Below are 12,820 nucleotides of genomic sequence, written 5' to 3'. Positions count from 1 at the left end.
AATACAATGGTTATCTGAGAGTCGATGTGAGATCCAAGTCTGCTTAATCTGCGTGGACAGATTTAGGGTTTTACCTCTTCCACTCTGGCTCTACTCACCACTGCTGTTGAAGTCAAACTGGTTTCGGAGGTAAGAGCATGCCAGTCAATTGAAGGCTTTATCCACAGGTTTCACACTTCTTGTTAATTGGTTTCTCCCATTTCGGGGGTGCTTTCATATTTTATCAGAAAATGCTCATGTTTATGGAAATTATGCCTTTGATTTAATTAACGTGTAAGGTATTAACCATTGTAATGTAAAGTGTGCAATAGTATTTCAGTTAAAGTGTATCACTGTTCATTAAATAATTGGCCTGTTTAAAAGGTATGAATGGTTCATGCCAGGTTATGGTCTTTTACGATGCCAGTTCTCCCCATTCTGTAAGAACTGCGCTAGAGCAAAGATGATATTACATTGACAAGATAGTCAAGTGACCGCTCTAACAATAGAAATTACATGTCCTCAAAGATGAATGGTAGGCGGGAGGCGAGATCAGGTGGGACTATTCTAGCCATTGAGAAGGCAGATACGTGTGTGAACAACAGGCCATAGAGATAGATAGAAGACTCACAATTGTCTTCTTCTTCATTGGCTGATTGCTCCCAACTCATAGGAATCGCCACCTAGTTGACTACTTTTTAAACGGTGGAGACCCTGGATGGCAAAAATCATGCTGAAATAGGTTATGTCCATGATGAGTTCTCTATGTATCTCTATGAAAACAGGCAAAACTCCGATATAAAGTCGCTTTTTTCAAAGTTACCGAAATGCTACGTGGTCCACTTATATCAGTGCATTCCTAAGAACCTAACGATTATTAAACTTATATTCGATCAAATAAACCTCGTTGGAAAATGAGTTGTTTCCATCCAACTGGTGACATATTTTAAGATATTCGAAATATGCACATTTATCACCAAACTGAATTGTTGCGGATCAAGTTCCTGATGACATAATGCACACACAATGTTTCACTTAACTGTTCATGTAACTTACCGAATACACATCCAATGTTCAATGTGTTTCCATGGCATGTTGAACTCTATCGATAGTTGTCACAAAAACTGTTGGGTTAAAATGTGCCTACTCTAGTCTCGCAGATACAGTGCGGGTAGGCTCGTCTACATCATGATATTATTATGGAGAAGAGCGAGAATATTTCTATTTGTCAAACGGCAGTCAAGCATCCGTCCCAACATGTCGAATGAATGGTTTTCTCTCAAAACAATGTTGCGTTATATATCGAGTGTGCCCACGCTGGTATTGGCACGTGCGTTCTAGCACCATTAGTTGCAGCGCGGATAAAGCGTGAGATTATTATGGACAAAGGAGCAAGATCATTTGTTTTTTGTCACCAGAATGAGACACTCAATATTTATTGAAATGAGCATCAAGCTCATCACCTTGCACTTTCACCACCCTGTGAAGTTGATCATAATGTATTTAAATCTGTAATAAACTGCTGCCAAGTCGTAGTGGGAGGAACACAGACCATGTCATCGCGTGACTCCACGTTTACTTCTATATGATGGTTATTATATCACATTTTGCGCATAAAAGCGTTTCCACCGCCATGTCTTGCATACTTCATTTTACCCGATACGTAAAGATCCCACCATGAGGAACGAACAAATTGTACCGAAACGTCCTGTTTCCGTCACAGATGTTGTGATTCTTTGTTGTTAACGGTATGACTTTACTTGCATAAAAACTGTGGATGGAAACGTGGTTAGAGACATCCATAGAACAATTCTTCAGTTTGTGGGAAGATTTTGGGCGCAGTAAAACCTCTTGCTTTGCCTCTCTGGATAAACTAGAGACAGGATGGTGTTAAAGAGCTCTACCAGATTAAACTCAACTATGGGAGTTTGTATTGATGATCTGTCAATTAGCCTACTAGGTTTGCCTTTTACCAGTGTCAGGTTAATATGCCTACTATTTTGGCCAAGTAACTTTTTTTTTAAACAGTGAATTTATCTCTATATTTTGTCAACTATTTTCATATCTGTACATTTTGTAAATGCTCATCTCTGGATCCATTCTTCTTAACTTGTTTTCACCTGCATCTCTGTCAGAGGCAGTTCAACGCTCACATCAGTACTGTATAGGAGTGTAATAATGACTGTAAATGTACAGTTCTATGAGTCAAAGTAGTTCTCTGCCGCCCCTAGCGGCCCAGGCCACTACTACTACTACACGCAGCCCACACACCATGAGTAGCCAGCTACATTGTTACAATCCTTCCATTTCCTGCAACATTCCGTTTTTATGTTCTCCGAAAGGAAACGTTACTTTGTTTCACCGCCTCGGATAATATATTAGCCTGTCTTCTATGTTGACACGGACTGCTGGGAGACGGTAAAACGCGTTATTCTATTATCGATACGTTTACATTTTTCCAACGAATGTGAGCAGCTTAGTCTGGGGCTACTCTCCCGTTTATTGGGTGATAAGAAGGGCCAAAATCTATTTGATTTGATTACCAATTAAGCTATATGAAATAACGCAGTTGTATTTGTTTACTGGGGCGTTTTGTCCGCTTCTAAAACGGCTAAACACCTGCTCTGGGGGGTAGAAAATAACGATTTGACTTTACAAGAATAATATAGTCGCATTTCGTTCACTGGCAGCGAGAGCTACTCCCGGACACATACCAGTCGTTTCCTTGGCTACTCCAAGCCTTCCAGTCGGCTATCTATGCTTCACCTGTAGCCGACGACTGTGTAGACTACTCCATTTTCTTATTTGTGGCACATTACTGAAAGGTAGACGTGCTTCATGGTAGACGTGCTTCGTGGAAAACTAGAGAGCGAAAAGCGAGACCAGTGAGTGAAAGTCGTGACGTCTCACAAAGCAAGGTGCAGCTTTTTTCCCCCTCCAAGTGAACCCTCTCTTTGTTGAAGAATGTGTTTATGCCAACTCGATGTACCATTGAACCGTTACACAACAATATGTACACTAACCATCTTGCATTTTAACCTCTTAGAATTAATAGAGGAGCAGATATGAAGAGGGTCCGTGGCCAGGTACGGCTGGGTCGGTTAACCGGGACCGGGATGGGAGACTGCTGAAAAAAGGCTGTATGCTGCTGTTTTGGAATCCTCAGCTTGGGAGCAAGAACCGCCTGACAACATGACTGGGTTCAACCAGCAGAATGTGGAGGAATATTATGAGATGGGAGATGAGCTGGGGAGGTGAGTTTTTTATATGCTGTAAATGAACACTACCAACAGGGTCTGAGTCTATACTGTGGTGGTCTGGTGGTAGGCTTTTCTATGCAACCACGATATCATACTATTACATTTGTGTGTTACATTATGGAACAGTGACTGTGATCAGTTATATTAGCCAAAGACTGACTTGCAACCTCTTTTAAAGGTTCTCTCTGTCAAAACCTCTTTAGTTACGCAAAGCATCATGACTATATTATCTCTGATTGATGGATCGATGTTGCAACCAGACGAATATAATACTGAATACGATTATGGAGTTCCTGATTTATGACCAGAAAGACAGCAACTTTTCTTTAAATATCTCTCACATCATCTCTGAGTTACGAATCCTTAATGAAGTTTTAAGCTGATGGCTTGATGTGCTGGCTTGTTACCATGACTCTTATTCTGTCAGACTGACAGTGTTCCTCATGAAGCGGCTGACAGCGCCCCTCTATCAGCCCTACTGTAGTGAATCTTTATCTCACAGTTCATTTACAGTCATGTCTCTTCTCTCCGTATAGCTCACTGTTCCTCTCAATATGGTGTGCATCCAGAATGGCACCATATTGTCTTGTATTGTCCATTGGGTTCTGGTCAACAGTAGTGCACCATATTGCCTTGTATTGTCCATTGGGTTCTGGTCAACAGTAGTGCACCATATTGCCTTGTATTGTCCATAGGGTTCTGGTCAACAGTAGTGCACCATATTGCCTTGTATTGTCCATTGGGTTCTGGTCAACAGTAGTGCACCATATTCCCTTGTATTGTCCATTGGGTTCTGGTCAACAGTAGTGCACCATATTCCCTTGTATTGTCCATAGGGTTCTGGTCAACAGTAGTGCACCATATTGCCTTGTATTGTCCATTGGGTTCTGGTCAACAGTAGTGCACCATATTCCCTTGTATTGTCCATAGGGTTCTGGTCAACAGTAGTGCACCATATTGCCTTGTATTGTCCATTGGGTTCTGGTCAACAGTAGTGCACCATATTGCCTTGTATTGTCCATTGGGTTCTGGTCAACAGTAGTGCACCATATTGCCTTGTATTGTCCATAGGGTTCTGGTCAACAGTAGTGCACCATATTGCCTTGTATTGTCCATTGGGTTCTGGTCAACAGTAGTGCACCATATTGCCTTGTATTGTCCATTGGGTTCTGGTCAACAGTAGTGCACCATATTGCCTTGTATTGTCCATAGGGTTCTGGTCAACAGTAGTGCACCATATTGCCTTGTATTGTCCATTGGGTTCTGGTCAACAGTAGTGCACCATATTCCCTTGTATTGTCCATTGGGTTCTGGTCAACAGTAGTGTACCACGTAGGGTTCAACTAGACCACTTCTATTCCCCCGAGGTAGAGACAAGTGGCTGAGACCGTGAATCAACCAGTGTAGTGGGCCTGATGACAATCGCCTGATGACAATACAAGTAAAACATTTTTTAGGAACATATTGGTCATCGCAGTGCACTGTCTGGACGCTGGACTGACTTTGGGAACAAACGTGTAGCCAACAGGAGTGCCTTTCCAACTGGTTGTTTGACAACATCATGACTGGTTGTGTTTATAACACATTAAAAGCTAATACATGATCACATTCATGGCACATCTTTACTAGGCCTCCTAGACCCACTGAGATCATACTACATTAATAGGGGTTCTATATGTAATTCTATGATTAGACCCACTGAGATCATACTACATTAATAGGGGTTCTATATGTAATTCTATGATTAGACCCACTGAGATCATACTACATTAATAGAGGTTCTATATGTAATTCTAGGATTAGACCCACTGAGATCATACTACATTAATAGGGGTTCTATATGTAATTCTATGATTAGACCCACTGAGATCATACTACATTAATAGAGGTTCTATATGTAATTCTATGATTAGACCCACTGAGATCATACTACATTAATAGGGGTTCTATATGTAATTCTATGATTAGACCCACTGAGATCATACTACATTAATAGGGGTTCTATATGTAATTCTATGACTAGACCCACTGAGATCATACTACATTAATAGGGGTTCTATATGTAATTCTATGATTAGACCCACTGAGATCATACTACATTAATAGAGGTTCTATATGTAATTCTATGACTAGACCCACTGAGATCATACTACATTAATAGGGGTTCTATATGTAATTCTATGATTAGACCCACTGAGATCATACTACATTAATAGGGGTTCTATATGTAATTCTATGATTAGACCCACTGAGATCATACTACATTAATAGAGGTTCTATATGTAATTCTATGATTAGACCCACTGAGATCATACTACATTAATAGGGGTTCTATATGTAATTCTATGATTAGACCCACTGAGATCATACTACATTAATAGGGGTTCTATATGTAATTCTATGATTAGACCCACTGAGATCATACTACATTAATAGGGGTTCTATATGTAATTCTATGATTAGACCCACTGAGATCATACTACATTAATAGAGGTTCTATATGTAATTCTATGATTAGACCCACTGAGATCATACTACATTAATAGGGGTTCTATATGTAATTCTATGATTAGACCCACTGAGCTCATACTACATTAATAGGGGTTCTATATGTAATTCTATGATTAGACCCACTGAGATCATACTACATTAATAGGGGTTCTATATGTAATTCTATGATTAGACCCACTGAGATCATACTACATTAATAGGGGTTCTATATGTAATTCTAGGATTAGACCCACTGAGATCATACTACATTAATAGAGGTTCTATATGTAATTCTATGATTAGACCCACTGAGATCATACTACATTAATAGGGGTTCTATATGTAATTCTATGATTAGACCCACTGAGATCATACTACATTAATAGAGGTTCTATATGTAATTCTATGATTAGACCCACTGAGATCATACTACATTAATAGGGGTTCTATATGTAATTCTATGATTAGACCCACTGAGATCATACTACATTAATAGAGGTTCTATATGTAATTCTATGATTAGACCCACTGAGATCATACTACATTAATAGAGGTTCTATATGTAATTCTATGATTAGACCCACTGAGATCATACTACATTAATAGGGGTTCTATATGTAATTATATGATTAGACCCACTGAGATCATACTACATTAATAGGGGTTCTATATGTAATTCTATGATTAGACCCACTGAGATCATACTACATTAATAGGGGTTCTATATGTAATTCTAGGATTAGACCCACTGAGATCATACTACATTAATAGGGGTTCTATATGTAATTCTAGGATTAGACCCACTGAGATCATACTACATTAATAGAGGTTCTATATGTAATTCTATGATTAGACCCACTGAGATCATACTACATTAATAGGGGTTCTATATGTAATTCTATGATTAGACCCACTGAGATCATACTACATTAATAGAGGTTCTATATGTAATTCTATGATTAGACCCACTGAGATCATACTACATTAATAGGGGTTCTATATGTAATTCTATGATTAGACCCACTGAGATCATACTACATTAATAGAGGTTCTATATGTAATTCTATGATTAGACCCACTGAGATCATACTACATTAATAGAGGTTCTATATGTAATTCTATGATTAGACCCACTGAGATCATACTACATTAATAGGGGTTCTATATGTAATTATATGATTAGACCCACTGAGATCATACTACATTAATAGGGGTTCTATATGTAATTCTATGATTAGACCCACTGAGATCATACTACATTAATAGGGGTTCTATATGTAATTCTAGGATTAGACCCACTGAGATCATACTACATTAATAGGGGTTCTATATGTAATTCCATACAGAGGGGTTGAGGTCCATACAGAAATGGTTTGTCGATATCGGTGTGGAAGAACTTGACTGGCCTGCATAGAGCCCTGACCTCAACCCCATCGAACACCTTTGGGATGAATTGAAACGCCGACTGCGAGCCAGGCCTATTCGCCCAACCTCACTAATGCTCTTGTTCCAACATATAGTGAAACGCCTTCCCAGAAGAGTGGAGGCTGTTATAGCAGCAAGGGGGAGACTAACTCCATATTAATGTCCATGAATTTGGAGTGAGATGTTTGACAAGCAGGCGTCCACATACTTTTTGTCATAAAGTGTATCTCTGCTGTCTGTACTGATAAAAAGTTGTAGATCCTCCAGAAATCCCCAAGGCTGATAAAACCTTGGAAAGACACGGACTGACTGGCTGAGGCCTTGGCTAATTACTAATCAGAGGGTTTCAAGGTACTTGGTTGATTCTGAGTCTAGGGAGTTCTATCATTCTGTTACACATCCTCCTACTCTGGAGCGGCAACGCAATAATTGCTCCTTCCTAAAGTCTGCACTTGTTCACTTCACTAATTTTGAAAGGAAATGACTGTTATAAATCAGAAATATGGAGGAAACTCCCACTAGCCTCAACCAATCCAGTGCTTTTAGATTTGTGGGATGTAGTGAACAAGTGCACACACTTCAGGAAAGAGATTATTGGAACGCAGCCTATGCTTGATAAGAACGGTTGTGTAGGCGGGGCCAGATCTTTTGTACGTCCCCTTTAGTGGTGTTGAAGCGTTTAAATAGCCCCGCGGTGGTGGCGTGCTGCTTGGGTTAAACAGACACAGACCACTTTTGAATCCCTGGGTAGGGTGGATATGAGGGGGCACGGCCTGTTCTCCCAGCACTGTCATGGTGGTCCCCCAGATCTGGAGGCTGTCTCCTGAATAGAGCCTCAGATGTCAGTCCCCATCAGCCCATTGAAGGATGGTGCTGCAGTCTAATGGGCTCATGACCTATTCTGCTATTTACTGTTTTTATTTACGCTGATCTTGTTTTGTACATTTCCTGAAAACAGCTTCTGGACATCAGAACAGATATCACTAAACTCCATTTGGATGAAGATTTCTACTTCAATGAGTCGACCGCTGTTGTTGAAGTGGTCAGATGACGCGGATGCTACGCTACAGGACTGTTTTGCTAGCATAGACTAGAATATGTTCCGGGATACATCCAATGGCATTGAGGTCACCAGCTGCTGCTACTCGCTGTTTATTATCTATGTATAGTCACTTTAAATAGAGTTAAGTCCTTGTAAGTAAGCATTTCACTGTTTCACAAGTTCTACACCTGTTTTATTCGGTGCATGTGACAAATTTGATTTGATGTACTGCTCATTCCGGGCCAAGGCCCTAATTCCCGGGACTCGAAAGAGGAAGAGACGGCGCGAGGAAGACGAGTGGGCTCCTAGACGAGACCAAGTTCTATTGGCCAACTGGATGAACTCCGTTCGAGACTATCCTACCAACGGGACCGGAAGACATATCCAATGTTTGTCGGGGTCGTGGGTGAACAAGGACATAGATAATATACTTCTAGCTGGTTTGCCTCATCAAGACTGAACTGCAGCTTCGGGGGAGGTGTGTGTCTCTTTGTTAATAACAGCTGGTGCGCGATCTTGAGGTTTTACTTGCCTGAGTTAGAATACCTCATGACCATGCTATTTACCAAGAGACTTCATCTATATTTTTTCTTGCTGTCCATTTACCACCACAAACCGATGCTGGCTCTAAGACCGCGCTCAACGAGCTGTATACGGCCATAAGCAAACAAGACAATGCACATTGAGGCGACGCTCCTAGTGGCTGGTGATTTTAATGCAGGAAAACTGAAATCCATTTTACCTCATTTCTACCAGCATGTCACCTGTGTAACCAGAGGTGAAAAACTCTAGACCACCTCTACTCCACACACAGAGATGCGTACAAAGCTCTCTCGCCCTCCATTTGGCAGATCGGACCATAACTCTATCCTCCTGATTCCTGCTTACAAGCAAAAACTCAAACAGAAAGTACCAGCTCAGTATAGAAGTTGTCTGATGAAGAGGATGCTAAGCTACAGGACTGTTTTGCTAGCACAGACTGGAATATGTTCCGGGGTTCATTTAATAACAAGTGCATCGACGACGTCGTCCCCACTGTGACCGTACGTACATATCCCAACCAGAAGCCATGGACTACAGGCAACATCCGCACTGACCTAAAGGCTAGAGCTGCCACTTTCAAGGAACAAGACACTGTTACGAGCCATCAAACAGTCAAAACATAAATTCAGGACTAACATCCAATCCAAGGGTTTGACACTCGTCGGATGTTGCAGGGCTTGCAAACTATCTCCGATTACAAACATTAACAAGGCCGCGGGGCTAGACTGATTACCAGGACGCATACTATTACCAGGACCCAGTCTAATAGCTACAGTGCCATAAAGTAATCACACCCCTTTAGTTTTTCTGCATTTTGCGTTACATTAAAATGGATTGAATTGTGTATTTTTGTGTCAACGATCTACACGAAATACTGATGTGAAAGAAATATTCTAACATTGTGAGAGAAAATACACTCTTGATTAGATAAGTATTCAACCCCCTGAGTCAATATTAGAATTACCTTCGGCAGCTGTGAGTCTTACTGGGTAAGTCTCTAAGAGTTTTGCACACCTGGATTGTACAATATTTGCACATTATTCTTAAAAAAAAATCTTAATTCTCTTTGAAGTTGTTTGTTCATCATTGCTAGACAGAAATGTTCAAGTCTTGCCATAGATTTTCACACCGATTTTTAAGTCAACTGTAACTGGGCCTCTCGGGAACATTCAATGTCATCTTGATAAGCAACTCCAGTATAGATTTGGCCTTGTGTTTTAGGCTATTGTCCTGCTGAAATGCTCCCAGTGTCTGGTGGAAAGCAGACTGAACCAGGCTTTCCGCTAGGAGTTTTTCCTGTGCTGAGCTTTATTCCGTTTCTTTTTGTTCTTAACTCCCTAGTCCTTGCCGATGACAAGCATACCCATAACATGATGCAGCCACCACCATGCTTGAAAATATGAGGAGTGGTACTCAGTGATGTGTTCTGATGGATTTGCCCCAAACATAACACTTTGTATTCAGGACATAAAGTTCATTTCTCACAATTATTTTTACTTTAATATGTCTTATTGCAAACAGGATGCATGTTTTGGAATATTTTTTTTATTCTTTACAGGCTTCCTCCTTTTCACTCTGTCATTTAGGTTAGTATTGTGGAGTAACTACGATGTTGATCCATCCTCAGTTTCCTCCTATCACAGCCGTTAAACTGATGTAAAGTCAACATTGGCCTCATGGTGAAATCCCTGAGTGGTTTCCTTCCCCTCTGGCAAATGAGTTGTATTTGCCGGATACACCTGTATTTTGTAGTGACTGGGTGTATTGATACACCATCCAAAGTGTAATTAATAATTTCTCCTCAAAGGGATATTCAGTCTGCTTTTTTTCTTCTTCCAATAAGTCGAGGCATTGGAAAACCTCTCTGGTCTTTGGCATTGGAAAACCTCTCTGGTCTTTGGCATTGGAAAACCTCTCTGGTCTTTGGCATTGGAAAACCTCTCTGGTCTTTGGCATTGGAAAACCTCTCTGGTCTTTGGCATTGGAAAACCTCTCTGGTCTTTGGCATTGGAAAACCTCTCTGGTCTTTGGCATTGGAAAACCTCTCTGGTCTTTGGCATTGGAAAACCTCTCTGGTCTTTGGCATTGGAAAACCTCTCTGGTCTTTGGCATTGGAAAACCTCTCTGGTCTTTGGCATTGGAAAACCTCTCTGGTCTTTGGTTGAATCTGTTTGAAATTCTCGACTAAGGAACCTTACAGATAGCTGTATGTGTGGGGTACAGAGATGAGGTCATTCACATCATGTTCAACACAACATGCTACAATTTCAAACATTTTACAGAGTTACAGTTCATATAAGAAAATCAGTGAATTGAAATAAATAAGGCCCTAATTTATGTATTTAACATGACTGGGAATACAGATATACATCTGTTGGTCACAGATACCTTTAAAAAAAAGTAGGGGTCTGAATTAGAAAACCAGTCAGTATCTGGTGTGACCACCATTTGCCTCATGCAGTGTGACATCTCCTTCGCATAGAGTTGATCAGGCTGTTGATTGTGGCCTGTGGAATGTTGTCCCACTCCTCTTCAATGGCTGTGTGAAATTGCTGGACATTGGCGTGAACTGGAACACGCTGTCGTACACATCGATCCAGAGCATCCCAAACATGCTCAACGGATGACATGTCTGGTGAGTATGCAGGCCATGGAAGAACTGGGACATTTTCAGCTTCCAGGAATTGTGTCCAGATCCTTGCGACACGGGGCTGTGCATTATCATGCTGAAACATGAGGTGATGGTGGCGGATGAATGGCATGACAATGGGCCTCAGGATCTCATCACGGTATCTCTGTGCATTCAAATGGCCATCGATAAAATGCAATCGTGTTCGTTGTCCGTAGCTTATGCCTGTCCATACCATAACCCCACCACCACCATGGGGCACTCTGTTCACAACGTTGACATCACAAAACCGCTCGCCCACACGACACCATACACGCCATCTACCCGGTACAGTTGAAACTGGAAATCATCCTTGAAGAGCACACCACCATCGAAGGTGAACATTTGCTCACTGAAGTCAGTTACGACGCTGAACTGCCGTCAGGTCAAGACCCTGGTGAGGACGACGAGCAGATGAGCTTCCCTGAGAGGGTTTCTGACAGTTTGTACAGTAATTCTTTGGTTAAAACCGAGTTTTATCAGACGAACCCACTGGATGTGGAGATCCGTGGTCTGCAGATGTACTGCCAAATTCTCTAAAATAACGTTGGAGGCAGATTATGGTAGAATAATGAACATTCTCCGGCACTGGTGGGTTTTCCTGCTGTCAGTCAATTTGCATCTGTGGCATTGAGTTCTGTCACAAAACTGCACATTTTAGTGGCTTTTAATTGTCCCCAGCACAAGGTGCACCTGTGTCATGACCATGATGTTTAACCAGCTTCTTGAAATGCCACACCTGTCAGGTGGATGGATTATCTTGGCAAAGGAGAAATGCTCACTGACGGGTGTAAACAAGTATGTGCTCAAAATATGAGAGAAATAAGTGTGTTATGTTTATGGAACATTTCGGTGATCTTTTATTTCAGCTTTACGTGTGTTTTTATTTTCACCATATTTTTGTTCAGTGTATTTAGGAAGGTGTTGAATTAGTTGACTCGAGAAATTTCAGCTTAAAATGTTTTATTAATTAAACATCATTTCACTTTGACATTATGGGGGTAATGTGTATAGGGAAGTGATGACACATCTCAATCAATTTTCACAACATAATGTGTGAAAAATCAAGGGGTGACTACTTTCAACCGCTATAGACCCTGTGCCCAAGAACTCCAAGGTAACCTGTCTAAATGACTCACGTCTGTAGCCATGAAGGGCTTTGAAAGGCTGGTCGTGGTTCACATCAACACCATCATCCCATACAACCTGGACATACTCCAATTCACATACCGACTCAACAGAACCACAGATGACACAATCTCTATTGCTCTCCACACTGCCCTTTCCCACCTGGATAAGTGGGACACCTATGTGAGAATGCTGTTCATTGACTACAGCTCAGCATTCAACACCATAGAGCCCCACAGTAGCAAGTGTCATAATACCCATAAAACCTAGCAGTCAAACGGAGAA

At 41.1% G+C, this 12,820-nt stretch overlaps 1 protein-coding gene across 2 annotated transcripts in view; it reads left to right on the top strand.

Moving 5' to 3' along the window:
* Nucleotides 1-2,239: 2,239 nt before the first annotated feature.
* Nucleotides 2,240-12,820, top strand: part of dapk1 (death-associated protein kinase 1) — a 200,279-nt gene continuing 189,698 nt past the window's right edge. Inside the window, exons 1-2 of one of the 2 annotated variants that reach the window (XM_071351997.1) lie at nucleotides 2,240-2,397; nucleotides 3,026-3,233. In XM_071351997.1, coding sequence (XP_071208098.1) covers nucleotides 3,172-3,233 — 62 coding nt within the window. In that variant the 5' untranslated portion in view covers nucleotides 2,240-2,397; nucleotides 3,026-3,171. Of the gene's footprint in view, nucleotides 2,898-3,025; nucleotides 3,234-12,820 lie in introns of both variants that reach the window. The other variant, XM_071351996.1, reaches the window with a different exon arrangement.

Source organism: Salvelinus alpinus, chromosome 19, assembly GCF_045679555.1.
Source record: "Salvelinus alpinus chromosome 19, SLU_Salpinus.1, whole genome shotgun sequence".
Classification (NCBI taxonomy): Eukaryota; Metazoa; Chordata; class Actinopteri; order Salmoniformes; family Salmonidae; genus Salvelinus; species Salvelinus alpinus.
Note: the sequence above shows the minus strand (reverse complement) of the source record. Positions and strands in the feature narration are given on the sequence as shown.